The sequence below is a fragment of the Stenella coeruleoalba genome (genome assembly GCF_951394435.1).
Source record: "Stenella coeruleoalba genome assembly, chromosome: X".
In the NCBI taxonomy this organism is placed as follows: Eukaryota; Metazoa; Chordata; class Mammalia; order Artiodactyla; family Delphinidae; genus Stenella; species Stenella coeruleoalba.
This window is the reverse complement of record NC_137152.1, coordinates 42,012,628-42,030,877: the sequence shown is the minus strand read 5'-3', so window position 1 is coordinate 42,030,877 and position 18,250 is coordinate 42,012,628. Positions and strand designations below refer to the sequence as shown.

The window sequence follows — 18,250 nt, the reverse complement described above, 5'->3', positions numbered from 1 at the left end:
AGAACTGAGATATGGAGTTGGGCTCAGAACCTTGAGCATTTTCTCTGGTTGCCTGAAAAAAACTAACAAGTCCTTCACTTCCCTGCATGGCTTCTTTGACACTCTACCTTCCTCTTTCCCCCTTTAGGTTTGCGAGAAAACAGGAGACACCCTGCCTCCTACCTGGTCCATGGTGGTAAAGCCCTGAACTTGGCCTTTAGAGCCTGGACAAGGAAAGAAGTAAATATACTTATTTCTCTACCTACTTTAGAGGTCTACTCTCAGCAGGGACTGGCTTTGGGAAGATCCTCTGGGGACGTGGAGGAAACTAGGGAGGTTTGTGGGCTCCTAGGATTAGAGTAGAGGACTGGGCTATGACTCCTTGGATTATATTTTTAAACCTTTCTTTCTGATTATGAAAAGTAATACCTGCTTACTGTAGAGAATTAGAAAAATACAGAAGAGTGTAAAGAAGGAAAAACTTCACCTGCAATTTTAACTCAGAGGGAATAAACATTAACATTTGGGTATACTTTCTTTTGTTTTTTTAATATTCATTTTTAAAACATGATTGCTCTCACCCTGTACATATAATTTTGTATCTGAATTGGTTAGCTTATCTTAATTTTTCTGTGTCACCAGAGTTCTCCACAAACATTAATAGTTACATGATATTATTTTGCAGGGATGTACCATCCTTACCTAACCACTTGTTTATTGTTGCTTATTTATTTATTTGGGGGATAGTTCTAGAAAATCATGCAGTAAATAGCTGTTTGCATCAGTCTTTGTTTCTCATCTCTTGATTGTTTCTTCAGGATAGATTTTTAGAAGAGTGATCACTAGATCAAAGTATGTGAAAAAATGTAAGACTCTTGATGCATACTGCCAAAATGGCTTTTTAGGAATATACCAATATCCATCTATCCAATTGAATACTAAACAGCTATAAAAGAGATTAAGAAAGCTCTCTATTTACTGATTTGGAAAGATCTCCAGAATTTATCATGTAAAAGTGTAGAACTGTGTGTATAGTGTGCTACCTTATGTGTAAAAGGGGGGAAAAGAAGAATTATATTTGTATGTGCTTGTATTTGACTGAAGACACAATCTGGAGGGATGCAGAAGAAACTAATAAAAGTGGTTACCTGTTGGTGTGGGCTAGGGGAGCTGATGGCAGGGTCAGATAGATACTGAGGCTTTTCAATATATATCTTTCTATATTGTTTGATTTTTGAACTACGTGAATGGATTACCTACTCAAAATGTTGAATTTATTTAAAAACCAATTTTAAGAAATGCAAAAAAAGGAAATATCAATATATTCTTTTATGCTTCTGATACTCTTTGTAGATTCCTTCCCCTGCATACAGTAGCCTGAGGAAACTTTTCAGCCACTGCAGGCTTAAATGTGCACAATCTCCCCATTTCCTGTTGACAGCCTTCCCCCCAGATATCCTTGGACTTCATGTTTTGGGCCTTCTTTTGCTCCCTGGACTCAACTGCACCTGGGCCTTAGCCTTCGATTCTGTTTTGCCACATCCCTCAGGTGTGGCTACCTTGGGTTTCATCTCTGACTCTGCATCCACACTGACCCTCCCGCGAAGTGAACTTCAGAGTGACTCTGTCCCAGGAACACCAAAAGGGAGGGAGGTGGGTAGGTCCTAAGCACTCATGTCCTGAGCCAGGATGGCCTCAGGGACCAAAGGATGGCCCCAACAGTGTGACCAAAGGGAGCTGGAAGAGAGTAGGACACAGAACTGAGGAGCCACACTCATGGGAGAAGTCTTTTGTGAAGTGCAGACAACTTCTCTTTTGTGAAGAGAAGCAGTTGCTCCTTCACCCTTCCAGAGCCCCTGGGCTGGGAGGAGGGAGCTGTCAAGGTTATCCAGCTGGGTCACATGGGTTCTCAGCCCCCATTACTGCCCAGCCACCAAAATAAATTCCAGATGGATTAAAAGAGTTAAAGGAATCAAACCATGGGAAGCAAGGAGGAAATGCTGAGGAATTTTTATCAGTCCTCTGGATACAGAATTCAAGTCAAAACTGGTGGAAGAAGTCACAGAGGAAAAGTTTGAGCTGTCTGTCTGCATAGAGATGTATTGATAAATAAGATTGCAAATGAATTAAAAGAGAGACAATCAACAGGTCTCTCCCTGGGTTGCTGTTGGGCTAGCTGTGGGCTTGTAGCTGCTCAACATTGAGTTCTGTCCTCACAAGTGGAGAGGCTGGATTGTCCCCAGGGATCTTGCTGAGGTTCTTGACTTTCTGAGGGGTGTGGTTCAAGCCACAACTAAGTTCCTCACACCTCTTGACACTGTCCTTTATCAGGTATATGTTTTGCAAATATTTCCTCCCAGTCAGTGGTTTGTCTTAACAGTGTTTTTCTAAGAGAAGTTTTTATTTTTTAATAAGTCTAATTTATCAGTTTTTTCTTTTATGGTTCATACTTTTTATGTCCTAAGAAATCTTTGCCTAACCCAAGGTCCCAATGATTTTCTCCTCTGTTTCCTTCTAAAAGGTTTATAGTTTTAGATTTGACATTTAGGTCTGTGATCCATTTTGAGTCTGTGTGTGTGTCTGGTGCAAGATATGGAATGAAGTTCTTGTTTTGCATATGGATATCTGATCAGTCTAGTACCATTTGTTAAAGAGACTACCCTTTCTCCATTGAATTGCCTTGGTAACTTTGTTGAAAATCAGTTCATTTATGTGTGGATCTATTCCTCATGCCTTTTGTTTGACAGGCTCTGCCAGACCACGAGGATGAGATCCCAGAGACAGTGCGGACCGTACAGCTCATTAAAGATCTGGCTAGGGAGATTCGCCTGGTGGAAGTAAGAAGCATGGGAGCAGGGGAGGCGTTTGGGAAGGGCTCAAGGCTCAAGTGGCAGGTCAGGCTTTTGCAGTTGGCATGAGAGCTCAGGGGAAGGATTGGGAAGACCCCACCAAGGACCCTATTCATTCATTCATTTATTCATTCATTCAGATAATTATTATGTACCTCAAGCGTGCCACATGTTGGGCTAGGTGCTTAGGATACATAAATAATACAGTGCCTGCCCACAAAGAACTCACAATCTAGTAGAGGAACCTGGGCAAAGTTAACCTGTCTAAGCCTCAGTTTCCTCATGTCTAAAGTGGGGATAACTAATAACTACTGAGGGATTATTAAGAGGATTGAGTAAGATAATACAGGTTGAGCACTAAGTATAGGGCTTGGCACACAGTAGGTGCTCAGTAAATTCTGCTGGTGGGTCATGGTGGTCGTGGGTGGCAGAGGTCATAGTAGTAGTAGTAGTAGTTGTTGTTATTAATATTTTGACTCAGTCTCTACATTCTACAAAATGACAGTTCTCCCGGGTTGAAGATGATTACAAAGCCATGTTTCAACAGGTGGCATATACCACGAGACAGTAAGGTGCAGTGGTAAGAGACTCAGAGAAACTTGGGTTCTGGTTCCTGCTCTGTCATTTGCAAGCCTTTCAGAGCCTCAGTATCCTTATCTGTAAAGTGGGGATAACACCACCTTTTCACAGTTTTGTTATGATTAAGAGCTAATGTATATAGAGCCCCTCGCACAGTGCCTGGCAGAGTAAGTACTCAATAAATGTGAGCCATTGTTATTAATAGACTGCAGCAAAGAGAGAACTCAGTGTGGGCTGGTGAAGTAGCAAAGGCACCAGAGGAGAATTGGACTTGAGGAAGTTTCAACTTTCCTTTAGCTCAGAAGCTGTAAGGTTCCATTTAGTGCCCAGGATATAGGCACTAAATCTGTGCTGAAGGGTGGTCAGAGTGAGCTACTATGAAGTTGGGGTTCTAGCCTCACCTCTTGCAGCATGTTTCACTGCCTACACCATAGCTTACATTGTCCACCTCCTACCTCATTTTCCACCACTTCCATCTGTCAGAATCCTTCAGGGTTTTAGGCCTACCTTTTCTCTGGCTCTTCCCACTTAAACGAGTTTTATATACACAGAACTTTGGGCTGGTTGGAAGAGGACTTAAGAGATGGATCATATATTTTTCATTGGCTTTCAAATGTTTTGAAGCAATGAAATCCTTTTTTTCAAATGAAATCTTAATGTGGAAGCTCAATATATACAACCAATCAAAGCATAACTGCTATGAATAAGATGAAGGTGGGAGGCTAGTAGCAGAATTAGGACTAGAACCGCTCTCCTGCTCTCAAATCCTGTGGTCCTTAGAGTTGGAACCACACATTTTAGTACTCAGTTATTTTCTGTCTCATGTCAGCTGCACTTGGAGTCTTTTCCTTTCCGGTTTTGACAGTAGTGCTGAGCTTTTCCTCTGCTCGTCTTCTCCTTACTCGTCAATGGCTAGGTAAAGAAATGCCACCCAGTAAATTCTTGATGACTTATTGTGCCAAAACTAGGGTGTGCATAAGTGCATATGTGGAGCATCTTTAAGCCCCTTCATGGCAGTACCGCCAGTGCCATAAACAGACCTCTGCTCTTAGTGCAGAGTGAACCCTTGAGTAAGCGCTAACCCCCTCATGTACTAACACTCTTGTAGGATATCTTCCAACAGAACGTTGGGAAGACAAGCAATATCTTTGGGCTGCAGAGGATCTTCCCAGCCGGCTCCATTCCCTTAACCAGGCCAGCCCATTCCACTTCAGTATCCATGTCCAGGCTGTCACTGCCCTCCAAAAGTGGTTCAAAGAAGAAAGGCCTGAAGCCCAAGGAATTCTTCAAGAAGGCAGAGCGAAAGGGCAAGGAGAGCTCAGCCTTGGGGCCTGCTGGCCAATTGAGCTATAATCTCATGGACACATACAGTCATCAGGCACTGAAGACAGGCTGTTCCCAGAAAGCAAAGGTGGGTGCTGGCCCTTGGGTTCAGCCCAACCCTTTTGGGTCCCTTGGAAGAGCAGGGTATAAAAAGGATAGGCTCTCCTGTCCTCCCACCTCCCTTAGGGCCCCTGGTGTTTGGCTACCAGTCCCACTCATTTAACAGACATTTATTGAGATCTTGTCTATGCTGGGCACTGTGATAGGTGCTGTGGACATAACCCTCAAGAGGCTGACAGGCTAGTGAGAAAGATAGGCATAAAAAGAAATGAGTGCAATGAAGCGTTGTGGATGCCACGATCAAGGGTATGTGTGGGACCCTGAGACACGGGAGGGGATGATTCTATCTGGGTAGGGGCGATGGTCAGGAGCTCTTCTCAGTAAACATGACACTTGAGATGAATCTTGAAATGCTGGGATGGGAATGACATTTGAGAGCATGGTATAGGAGTGGCAGGTTGGAGTCTTGAACAGGTTCTTGAGAAAAGCCCTCCTCCAGGGCTCCACCTTGCTTCAAGATTGTGGTGCCCTCCATAAGCATGTGAAGATACTCCACCTCTTTTTAGGGAACATGTTTTGCAAGATGGATAGGTTTCCCCTGAGCCAGCCATACATTCTCAGCCTTCTGCTCCTGTGATCATTTGGGTTGGGGGTGGGGGGACAGCATAGCAGAAGGCCTTGGTTCAGGTGGTTTTGACAGTGAACTCAACCAGTGAAACCAGAGGGAACTGGTCATTCTGATTCACATGGGAGTTCCAGACAGGTGACAACTGAGCCTCCTCCTCCTACAGTTCAACATCACTGGTACCTGCTTGAATGACTCAGATGATGACTCGCCAGACTTGGACCTTGATGGGAATGAGGGCCCGCTGGCCCTGTTGATGTCTAATGGCAGGTGAGGTGGGGAGAAGAAGCAGAGATGCTGGGTGTTGGTGGCAATATGCCACTAAGACAAGGCATGGAATTGGGACCTGGGGCTGGGACATGGGTGAGGGAGGGACTGTGCTTGGGGAAATAACCAGATATTATCAGATAACATTCCTTAGTACAGAGAACCATGGTAGTGTTGGGGTGGGAAGGGGGAGAGGTCTGGAACTAATTGGCAATCCTGCGAAAAATCTTATATAAGTTCTAGAAATTTCAGCAAGTCAGTGGATCAGAACTGTTGGTGGGAATAGGAGGTAGTACAGCATACTGGTTAAGAGCATTAGTTTTTTATATACCTTTTGCAATTCAGTTTTTAGGAACTTATTTTGCAGAAATATTTGCACAGGTGTGTAAAGAGAAATATTTAGTAGTCACCGTATCATTGTAATAGTAAGCAATTGGAAACGTTCATCAATAAAGGTTGGATAAATAAATTATGGTACATCTATGGAATAGAATGCTGTGTAACTTAAAAAGAATGAGTTTACTATCTATTGACGTGAAAAGATTTCCAAGATATATTTTAAGTGAAAAAATCAGGTTGCAAGATAATATATAGGAATAGTTCATTTTAATTTTTTAAAAAAGCACGTATGCACATATGTGTGTGTGTGTAAAAAAGCAACATACAGACCTTTTCCTTTAACCTTTTTGAAGAGGTTTAAAATTTAATTTATGTGGTTTAAAATTCAAAAAGTGTGAAAGAATACATAGTGAAAAATTTTGCTCCCACTCCTCTCTGTTCCCCAGTTCCCCTCCGCATGGAAAACCAGTGTCAACGATTTCCTTCCAGAGATGTTTATACACATCCATGCAAATAAATATATTTGTCACATATTTTATACTTGTCACACCAAACTTGTAACAGTAGTTATCTCTAGAAAGTAGAATAGGGGAAGCAAGAGAGGAAATTTTCACTTCAAAAGCATTTGAATTTTATACAGTGAGCACATATTACTTTTCTTAAAATAATTTTTTTTTTCCGGTACGCGGGCCTCTCCCGTTGCGGAGCACAGGCTCCGGACGCGCAGGCTCAACAGCCATGGCTCATGGGCCCAGCCGCTCCGCAGCATGTGGGATCTTCCCGGACCAGGGCACGAACCCGTGTCCCCTGCATTGGCAGGCGGACTCTCAACAACTGTGCCACCAGGGAAACCCTAAAATAATTTTTAACAGAATGTTTTCTAAAAGAATAAAATAAAAGCACATCTTGGCAAAAAGCTCCAGCTTGGGAATCAGACAATCCCGAATTTGAATCCCTGCTCTGTCACGTATTTGCTATGTGACTTTGACAAGCTAATTAACGTGTCTGCACCTCTCTGTCCTCATTTTATCTATTCTATAGATAAAACTTATCTTAGGGTTGTTGAAGGACTAAATGAAGTAATGCATGTAAAGTGCCTATCACAGGTTCTGGCACATAGTAAATGCTTAATAAATGGTCGCTCTTATGAATATGATGAAGTTGAAGATGAAAGGTGATGGTGGTGGTGGTGATGATGATGGTTGTGGGTATGGCCAGAAGCTAAGTAGGTCATCAGAAACCCTCAAACATGTAGGGAGGCAAAGGAAGACAGTAAAAGTTACCATCTGGACACTCAGAACACCAGACAGGAGCAGTCAAGAGTTAAGTACAGAGTATGAACAGTGTAGGAACATAAGCGACAAGGATACGTTAACAGCCTTTTTGTAGGAAAAGATTGTTTTCAGATCCCAAGGGTGAGTGTAGTAGGTCTACCTGGCTGGGAAATAAGGGAAAAGGGAGTGTGAGGGCAGGGCAGATTCTGAAAGCAGCAGAGCTATCCTTGTTAATTGAGAACATAGTTACTGAAGAATAAGATTAGAGAGACTGTTGAGCATTGCCTTTGTCTAGAACCCGTGGTTGGTCTGCTGGGGAAGAGAAAATTGAGAGTCCTAAGGGTCCAGCCTATAATGGCTATTGAGGACACAATGAGACATTTTTCCCTTCCTCACCAGTCTTTCTTGTGCTGCTTGTTACCTTTTTGCACCTGCCAGAGGCTGCTGCTAAGTGAACCTAGGGAGTGAAGGTATAGAAATATTTATAGATGATATGATATTATGTCTGATCTTTTCTCCAGAATAATGCCATGTTTTGTGGGGACTGAGGTGTAGATGAAACAAGATTGGCTGTGTGTTGATAATTGCTAAAACTTAGCTGGGTCATAGGTACATGGGAGTTTTTAATATTTTATATATGTTTGAGATTTTTCATTATTAGAAGTTAATAAAAGATCAGGGTTAAATAGCTACCATTTATTGAGCACCTGCTCTGTGTCAGACTCTGTCTTAGCCATTTACATACATTATTTTATTTAGTCCTCACAACAACCCTGAGGGTAAGTGTTGTTATCCCCATTTTACTAATGTGGTAAAGTGAGGCCCAGAGAACTATGAGATTAGCTACCATTGGGCCACTTGCCATGTGTCAGTCTCTACATTAGCTCATTAATCCTCCCAGCAACCCTATGAGGTAGAAAACAGCTAATTCACTAAAATCCAGTTCACCAAATGACTGTTTGCTGAATGTGTCAAGTGTACTGATTTACCAAAAACTTGTTTCTCTTAACTGTAAGGCTTATTTGAGCAGTCTGTACTGGTTAATATTGTTTACCATGTGTAACAGGATTATTTAAGCCACTTTTGAGTTCTTTCTACTTCCTTTATATATTTTAACAGCTTTTTTGAGGTATAATTTACATACCATACAATTAACCTGTTTAAAGTGTACAATTAAATGACTTTTAGTAAATTTAAAGAATACGCTGCCATCACCACAATATAATTTTGGAACATTTCTATCACACCAAATAGATCCCTCATATCCACTTACAGTCAGTCCTGGTTCTCTTCCCCAGGCCCAAGCAACCACTAATCTACTTTCTATCTCTATGGATTTGCCTTTTTAGACACTTCATATAAATGGAATCACACATATGTAGTCTCTTGTGTCTGGCTTCTTTCACTTAACAATGTTTTTGAAGTTCATCCATCATGTAGAAGTATCATTAATTTCCTTTTTATTGCTCAGTAGTATTCCATTGTGTGGCTATACCACATTTAGTTTATCCATTCACTAGTTGATGGTCATTTGGATTGATTATGCTTTTTGGCTACTATGAATAATGGTGCTATGAGCATTTGAGTACTAGTTTTTGTGTGGACATGTTTTTGTTTCTCAGGAGTAAAATTTTGGGTCATATGGTAACTCTGTTTAGCTTTTTAAGAAATTGCCAAAATTTATCCCAAAGCATGCACCATTTTACACTCCTAGCAGCAATTATGAGTTTCTCCATATATTGACTAATGCTTGTTATTGTCTGTCTTTTTGATTATAGCCATTCTGATGGATGTAAAGTGGTATCTTATTACGGTTTTGATTTGCATTTCCCTAATGACTAATAATGTTGAGCCATTTATATATCATCATTAGAGAAATGTCCATTCAGATCTTTTGCTTACTTTTTAATTGGTTTTGTTTGTCTTTTGTTGCATTCTAAGAGTTATTTAAATATTCTGGATACAAATCCTTTTCTAGATAAATGATTTACAAATATTTTCTCCTAGTCTGTGGCTTGTCTTTTCATTTTCTTAATGGTGTCTTTTGAAGCACAAATGTTTTGAATTTTACCTAATCTCAAGCCACAAAGATATTTTCCTATATTTTCTTCTAGAAGTTTTATAGTTTTAGCTTTTACATTTAGATCTATGATCCATTTTTAATTTTTGTGTATGATATGAGGTAAGAGTACACATTCATTTCTTTGCATGTGATATCCACTTATCTCAGCATCATTTGTTGAAAAGACTATTCTTTCTCCACTGAATTGCCTAATAAGCACCTTTGTCAGAAATCAACTGACCGAAAATTTAAGCATTTAGTTCTAGGCTCACAGGTCTGTTCCATTGATGTGTATGTCTATCCTTATGGCAATATCACATTACCTTGATTACTGTAGCTCAATTTTGAAATTGAGTAGTATAAATCCTCCAACTTTGTTCTTTTTTGAAATTGTTTTGGCCATGTTAAGTCCTTTGTATGCCCATGTACATTTTAGTATCAGCTTATTAATCTCTACAAAACTAGATGGATTTAGATAGGATTGCATTGAATCTGTAGATCAATTTGGGTAGAATTGCCATCGAGTGTGACTGTTTTTATGTTCACCTTCACTCTCTCTCCAGTACCAAGAGGGTAAAGAGCTTATCCAAGTCTCGGCGAGCCAGGATCACAAAGAAGGTAGACAAGGCTAGGCTGGTGGCAGAACATGTGATGGAGGATGAATTTGACTTGGATTCAGATGATGAACTGCAGATTGACGAGAGACTGGGAAAGGAGAAGGCAACCCTGATAATAAGACCAAGTGTGTACTTGTTCTTTTTCTTTCCTGCCCTGCCCATTTCAGTTTGTTTTTGGTCTGCTTGATAGACTCAAGACCTTAGGCCTGAGCTTGTTGACATTCTGATTTACCAGCTCTGTAGGCTTCCATGTGTCCTTTGCTCTAGAGATTTATTTCCTAACCTCCCTAAATTACTCGTCTGTGGTCATTACTTTCAGGAAAATTATAGTCTTATTCTCTTTCCCCTGGGTGTTTGGCTCAGATGCTAATCTTAGCTTCATGATAAGTGCATTCCATTGCTTTCTAGAATTTCCCCGAAAGTTGCCCCGTGCGAAGCCTTGCTCTGACCCCAACCGAGTTCGTGAACCAGGAGAAGTTGAGTTTGACATTGAGGTAGGGGCCTGCCCTGTTTCTAATCTTCTGCTCATTCTGGTTACATAGACAGAATACAGATTGTCATTCTAGTTGAGGGTGGGGGAGAGATCCTATGCATTCCATTCCTAAAATATTTATAAAGTGAAAGATTGTGGGCTAAGTGTTCCTGAACATATAAATGGAAGATTATACTTTAGTTGAAATATTTTTAAGATTCTTTAATATAGAGTAGAATAAAAGGCAGTGTGATGTAGCAGAAAGAGTATCTGATTTGGAATATCTGATTGTGACTTTACACAAATTATTTAACTTCACTGAGCCTTAGTTTCCTTATCTGTAAAATGGGAGTTAGACTTGCCTCACAAAGATGCTGTGGAGATTAAGATGAAAGAACAAATATTCTGCTTAGTAGTTGGTAGATACTTGGTGCTCAGAAGATATTAGTATCATGAGTGAGACTGTCAACCCTTTATTGGGGCCTTACCAGACCAACCCTGGGCAGCTGAGGTGATATCCTTTTTCTCCAACAGGAGGACTATACAACAGATGAGGACATGGTAGAAGGGGTTGAAGGCAAGCTTGGAAATGGGAGTGGAGCTGGTGGAATTCTTGATCTGCTCAAGGCCAGCAGGCAGGTGGGGGGACCTGACTATGCTGCCCTCACGTGAGTACTGGCTTTTATCTCCCCTTTCTAGGTGTTCAGACAGCACACATCCCCACCTGCCACCCAAAGGGCTAGGTCAACCAATCAGTAGATATTAATTGGGTCATTTAAAGGGACAAAAATTAGCCAGGGCATTTGGGCTGAAAGAATAAAGTAGACATGAAATCTGTCCCGAGGTACTTAATATCTGACCGAGAGAGGATAATACGGACTTCAAGGGTAATAAGTTTGGGGGTTTTTGGAAGTTAGAAGAGGCATGGAAGGAGAGCTGGGCCTTTTCTGGGCCTTGCTTTAAGAAAAAAGAAAAAGGAAAGAATGCAGCATTGGTGAACAGGAAGGGAGGGGCACCCCTCTTTTTGCCATCTTGCCTGCTGTCTATGGAGAGACGAGTCAAGAAGGACTGGCCTTTTTATGAAAATAGTCTTTGATACTATTTTGATCTTTAGTGTGGTTTCTGGTTTTTCGCCTGGGATGGTTCTCTCCTCCTTCCTCCCACCCTGACCCCGGCAGCTGTTGTCCCTCCTCCCTGACTCTTCTGATGACTGATTTCCTCTGACAACTAGAGAAACTCCCTCAGCATTTCTCCTCTGTCCCTTGCAGCGAGGCCCCTGCCTCTCCCAGCACTCAGGAGGCCATCCAGGGCATGCTGTGCATGGCCAACCTGCAGTCCTCATCATCCTCGCCAGCTACCTCCAGCCTGCAGGCCTGGTGGACCGGGGGGCAGGACCGAAGCAGTGGGAGTTCCAGCAGTGGGCTGGGCACAGTGTCTAGCAGTCCTGCTTCCCAGCGCACCCCAGGGAAGCGGCCCATCAAGCGGCCAGCGTACTGGAGAACCGAGAGCGAGGAGGAGGAGGAGAACGCCAGTCTCGATGAACAGGACAGCTTGGGAGCATGCTTCAAGGATGCAGAGTATAGTAAGGGCAGCTAAGCACTTGAGTCCAGGCCAGGAGGGCTCCCCACTAGCCCCAGTCTCAATCCCAAATCCAATCCAGGACAGCCTGTAGTGAGCAAAGGCCTGGCCTTAAACCTGATACTTGGTTTTTCTGTGCCGTATTTTCTTAATCCATAAAATGGGGATATCTCACAGGTTGTTGTAAGAATTAGAGATGATGCTTGCACAGAGCACCTGGCACCGTGTCTTGTTCATGGGAGGCCCTCAGAAAATGGTAGCTATTATAATTAGCTATTAACCATTTTTAGCATTGTCCAATCTTCGCTGCTGGTGACTCTTTTTTCCCTCTTGCCTATTTTACTTCCATTACCTGTATCATTTGTGTTATGTGTCATTCAGTTCATCCCTTGCAAAGGTTTATGATGACTTTTCGGTGGGCTTTTCACATTTAATAGATGACTCCTTTTTTGTAAAGTAAACTTTGTTGAGTACTACAATGTATGAAGCACTTTTTTGTATAGTGCAGCTGACTTTAATGTAGGTTTTTGTTTTAATATTATTTAAAAAATTAATCCTCATTGACCAAAATTAGAACAAGACAGAGAAGGCAGAAATTTCCTTTGACTAACACTCTTCCCCCTCTGAGAAAGGTTGTCCAAAGGTAACCTTTGTTATCAGTTTGATGTATACCTTTTATTTTCTTGTGTTTATACCCATATGTAGACATAAATAGATAGAGGTATAGTTTGGTTTAGTGTGTGTGGTTCTACAACTTACTTGGATATCTTTCAACATCAGTACCTAGAGATACATTTCATCAATGCATTGAGATCTACCTGCTGCATAGTAGTCTGTAACATAGGTATACCATCATATGTTTAACTATTTCCTACTGATTATCATTTAGGTCGTTTCTAATTTTTAGTGTTTTGAAAATTCTTATAAATAACCTTTTGTGCCCATGTGCCCGTTAATATTTCTGTAAGGTAGCTAGACCTGCTGAGTTGAAGGTATGTACAACATAAATGTTGATAGTGCTGAATTCCTTCCAAAAAGGTCAGTATATGAGTGGTGTATGAGATATACCTGTTTTCCCACAGCCTTACCAACAGTGGATGTTATCAGCCTTTTTAATTTTGGCCAATCTGATGGCAAAAAATGGTGTTGCAGTTTGTTTGTTTTATGTTTATTGACTCTTCCTTTCCCATGAATTATCTATTCAGTTTTTCACTCATTTTCAGGATGTTAGTTTTTCTTATTGATTTGTAGGAGTTCTTTATGTATTCTAGATTTGTTGGAGTGTTTTTTATATATTCTGCAAGTATTGAAAAATATTTTCTCTTAGTCTGTTGTTTGTATTTTAATTTTACTTATGGTATCTTTTAGCATGTAGTAGATTTCAGTTTTTACATAGTTGTCTTTATCAATTTTCTTTTGTATTTTATGTTTTGTGTAAGAAGAATTTCTTATATTTTCACCTAAAACTTGTACAGTAGTTAAAATTTTAGCTTTTTTTCTGGAATTAGGTTTTGTGAATTGTGAGAGGTAAGAATCTGTATTTTTTCCCACATGGATAGTCATTTTCCCCAATACCATTTATTGACTAGTTCATCAATTATCCTCCTGATCTGAAGCTCCGCTTCTGTCCTAAACTAAATTCCCATATATATATGGATTTGTTTTTCTTTTTTCCTTTTTTTTTTGGGGGGGGGGGTGGGTCGCGCTGAGCGGCTTGTGGGATCTTAGTTCCCGACCAGGGATTGAGCCCACCCCCTCGGCAGTGAAAGTGCAGAGTCCTAACCGCTGGACTGCCAGGCAATTCCCTGGGTTTGTTTTTCTACTCTGTTCCCAGTTCTGTTCCTCAATAGCTATGTAACCTTGGGCAAGCTAATTAACCTCTCTGTGATAATAGTACCTACCTCATAGGTTGTTGTGAGGATTAAATGAGTTATACATAAAGCACTTAAAACATTGCCCAGCACATGGTAAGTGCTGTGTGTTAGATGTTATTAATATTCTGTTCCACAAAACCAACTTGTCCACTCATGTGGCACTACCTCATAGGTTAGTTACTCTAGACCTTGTGTCTGGTAGGGCAGATTCCCCTCTGCATAACTTGCTTTGGACCTGAGGAGAATACAGATGTTCAGCAAGCCCATCATCTCTGGGTTGAGCTGTGATTGGTCTTAGTTTGTTGCCAAGTTTCCCTGGCTATCCATCTTACCTTCAGCAGACAGTCACATTGACCTATAGCCAAGGCATCTGGACCTGGTCTCACTAGTCCTACCTCAGGACAAACAACTCACTCAACCTCTGTCTGCTTGCCCCTATCCCTGCTTTGCCCAGCAACACTAGAAAGGCAGTTTAATGAGGAGGTACCCAACTACTTGTTCTTATTTTTCCAGAATTTCTAGGCCATTATTGAGCTTTTTCTAGTCCAGATGGATTATAGAATCAACTTGTCAAACTCCATGAAAAATCCTATTAGGATTTTTTATTAAGATTGCATGGCATTTGCAATTTATGGATTAATTTATGGAGACTAACATCTTTCATCAGAGCCCTTTCTGCTACAGTGGGATATACACATTTCTGAAAAATATCCTGAAGATTGGTACACTAAAAATAATAGGGCTTACAAGAAAAAGAAAGGGGTATACCCCTCAAAATCTCTGTGGCTTTGAAGCCAAAACACTGGCCCAGATAATGACAGTCCTAATAGTAATCCTTGCCTGGTTAGAGCCCATCGTCATTTGCACCCAGCATTGTAGTCAGTGGATCCTTTGTAGCCCTAAACTCTGCCTGGGCTCAGGTTCCTCCTTCCAGATGTTGGTTCTTGAGGGCATTTGCTTACGATAAATAGCAGCTTTATCAAATTAAAATCTGATCCAGAGCCTAGTCGTCAGCAGTCTTTTGTTGTTGTTGTTTTTATTTTTTTAAATTATTTATTTATTTTTGGCTCTGTTGGGTCTTCGTTGCTATGCACGGGCTTTCTCTAGTTGTGGTAAGCAGAGGCTACTCTTTGTTGTGGTACGTGGGCATCTCATTGTTGCGGGTGGCTTCTCTTGTTGCGGAGCACAGGCTCTAGGTGCGCGGGCTTCAGTAGTTGTGGCGCACGGGCTCAGTAGTTGTGGTTCGCGGGCTCTAGAGCGCAGGCTCAGTAGTTGTGGCACACGGGCTTAGTTGCTCCGTGGTATGTGGAATCTTCCCGGACCAGGGCTCAAACCCGTGTCCCCTGCATTGGCAGGCGGATTCTTAACCACTGCACCACCAGGGAAGTCCTTTGTTGTTTTTAAACACAGGGGAAAGTGTCTTCACAACGTCTTCAGCTGCACTCTCCACCATCCTCCTCTCCCAACAGAACTTAATTTTGTAGAAAACAAAGCCACCATTTACCCTTCCTCTGACGGGAGGCACTATTGCAGGATTTTTAGCTTTTGTGTGTAGGTCTTCATATATAGCTAAGGTTTTCTCTGAAATATGAGAAAACTCACCACTGATTGGTTAAAAACAACATGCCAGGGAAAATTGCTTTTGAACCAGTGCAACTTCTGGATGACATTGCTATCATTCTGCCATTTACCTTTGAGCAGCCACAAAACAGGCCATCTTGTCCTTCTGTCTTCAAACATGGTCTGCTATTTATTCAGGCTTTCTTGTATATCTCTTCTTCAGTTTATTACTAGGTATTTTATTTTATAGTTTCATTCCTATTGAAAATGGCATCTTTTTATCTATTATATTTTCCAATTGGCTGTTGCTAGTATGCAGGAAAATAGTTGATTTTTCTATATTGATCCTGTGTTGGATTGCCTTATATGCTCTTATTAGTTCTGTTAGTTTTTCAGCTAATTGTCTTGGGCTCTTGAGGTAGGTGATCTGTGTCCCCTATCTTAGTTTGCTAGGGCTGCCATAACAAAATACCACAGACTGGTTGGCTTAAACAACAGAAATTAATTTTTTCACAGTTCTAGAGGCTAGAAGTCCAAGATCAAAGTATTAGCAGGGTTGCTTTCTCCTGAGGCCTCTCCTTGGCTTGCAGATGACCTCCCTCTTGCTACTTTTTCACATGGCCATCCCCTGTGCACATGGGCCCCTGGTGTCACTCTCTATATCCTAATCTCTTCTTAAAAAGGCACCAGTCAGATTGGCTTAGGGCCTATCCTAGTGGTCTCATTTTAACTTTCTTTCAAAGCCTTATCTCCAAATACAGTCATATTCTGAAGTACCGGGGATTAGGAATTCAATATATTTTGGGGCGGGGGCACAATTAGCCCATAACACCCCCTTTCTTTCTGGTATTCATACCTCTAGATTTTCCTAGTTTTATTACAGTGTTGAGTAGTAATGGTGATAGGGGGCATCCTTGTGTTGTTTCTGACTTTAAAGGTAATGCTGCTAGTGTTTGTCCACTCAGTATGTAGGGCTCTGTAGGTCTCTGTTAGACTACTGTCATGAAGTTCAGGGGAGTTTGAGAAGTTTTTGTTTGTTTTAAAATCCAGAGTGGAATTGGGTTTTATCAAATGATTTTTGGGCATCTTTTAATATAAACACATAGTTTTCTGTTAATTTGCTAATGGTGATTTACATTAGTAGAATTACTGGTTTTGAATTGATATTTCCTTCTTGAAATTAGCTGTATTTGGTTGTGGTGTTTAACATAGTTTGTCTAGTTTATTTGATGATTTACTAATTATCTCCAGTGTTTGGTGTTTGTTTACTGTTAATTTCTGGTTTTATTTTATTCCTTTTTCTTAATGTTCTTTGTACAACATCTTGAGTTGAAAGCTCTGTTCATTTATTTTCAGTCTGTTTTCCCTTTTGATAAAGGGTTTTGTGTGTGTGTGTGTGTGTGTGTGTGTGTGTGTGTGTGTGTGTGGTATGCGGGCCTCACACTGTTGTGGCCTCTCCCATTGCGGAGCACAGGCTCCGGACGCGCAGGCTCAGCAGCCATGGCTCACAGGCCTAGCTGCTCCACGGCATGTGGGATCTTCCTGGACCGGGGCACGAACCCGTGTCCCCTGCATCGGCAGGCAGATTCTCAACCACTGTGCCACCAGGGAAGCCCGATAAAGGGTTTATTTTTTAAATTAACATTAAGTAAAATTGGCTTTGTTGGTATACACATGCTTAGATTCTTGTAACCACCATCACCACCACCACAATGAGTAGAACACAGAACCCCTCCAGAGTCCCTTATGTTATCCCTTAGTAGTCATGCCCTCCCTCTACCCCTAACTCCTGGCAACCACCATTCCCCATCACTGTGATTTTGCCTTTGCCAGAATGTCATATAAATGGAATTATACAGTATGTAATATGTTGAGACTGGTATCTTTTACTTAGCATAATGCCTTTAAGATTCTATCCATGTTGTTGCATATCAATAGCTTGTTCTTTTTTGTTGAAGAATAGTTTTCCATTGTATGGATCTACCACAGTTTTGTTTTGTTGTTTTGGGCTTTTTTGGCTTGCCATGTGGCGTGTGGGATCTTAGTTCCCTGACCAGGGATTGAACTCATGCCCCCTGCAGTGGAAGCACAGAGTCCTAACCACTGGACCGCCAGGGAAGTCCCACTACCACAGTTTCTTCATCCATTTACCCACTGAAGGACATTGGATTGTTTACAGCTTTGGGCGATTATGAATTGAGCTGCTGTGAATATTTGTATGCAGGCTTTTGTGTGAACATGAGTTTTTATTTCCCTAGGATAAATACCTAGGAATGGGATTCCTGAACAACGTGAGCAGTGGATGCTTTAACTTTATTGGAAACTGCCAAACTGTTTTCCAGTGATTGTGCCATTTTACATTCCCACCAGCAATGTGTGAGAGTTCTAATTGCTCTGCATATTCATCAGCACTTGGTATTGTCAGTATACTTATTTCAGTCATCCTAATAGGTGTGTAGCAATATCTCATTTAGTGGCTCATCTGATGGCTAATGATGTTGAACATCTTTTCATGTATTTATTTGCCAGTCATATACTCTTTTTTGAAATGTCTAAACAGACACTTTGAACAACTGCTGCCTTTTAAAACATTAGGTTGTTTCTTAACTGTTGAGCTTTGAAAGTTCTTTATATAGTCTGGATTCAAGTCTCTTGTCAGATAAATGATTTGCAAATATTTTCTCCCAGTCTGTGGCTTGTATTTCATTCTCTTAAGACTTTCTTTCTTAAAGTAAACACTTTCACTTTCTAGAAAGTCCAGTTTATCAGTTTTATCTTTCATGGCTTATGCT

The 18,250-nt window shown here is 41.1% G+C and overlaps 1 protein-coding gene across 4 annotated transcripts in view; it reads left to right on the top strand.

The window, feature by feature from the left end:
- The window catches only part of PHF8 (PHD finger protein 8), a 93,099-nt gene that overhangs the window by 35,318 nt on the left and 39,531 nt on the right, over positions 1-18,250 (top strand). For 3 of the 4 annotated variants that reach the window (XM_079909802.1, XM_079909801.1, XM_079909804.1), the window contains exons 11-18: positions 128-219; positions 2,727-2,816; positions 4,516-4,818; positions 5,582-5,685; positions 9,921-10,099; positions 10,383-10,468; positions 10,981-11,114; positions 11,715-12,028. In XM_079909802.1, coding sequence (XP_079765928.1) covers positions 128-219; positions 2,727-2,816; positions 4,516-4,818; positions 5,582-5,685; positions 9,921-10,099; positions 10,383-10,468; positions 10,981-11,114; positions 11,715-12,028 — 1,302 coding nt within the window. The remainder of the gene's footprint in view (positions 1-127; positions 220-2,726; positions 2,817-4,515; positions 4,819-5,581; positions 5,686-9,920; positions 10,100-10,382; positions 10,469-10,980; positions 11,115-11,714; positions 12,029-18,250) is intronic. The other variant, XM_079909803.1, reaches the window with a different exon arrangement.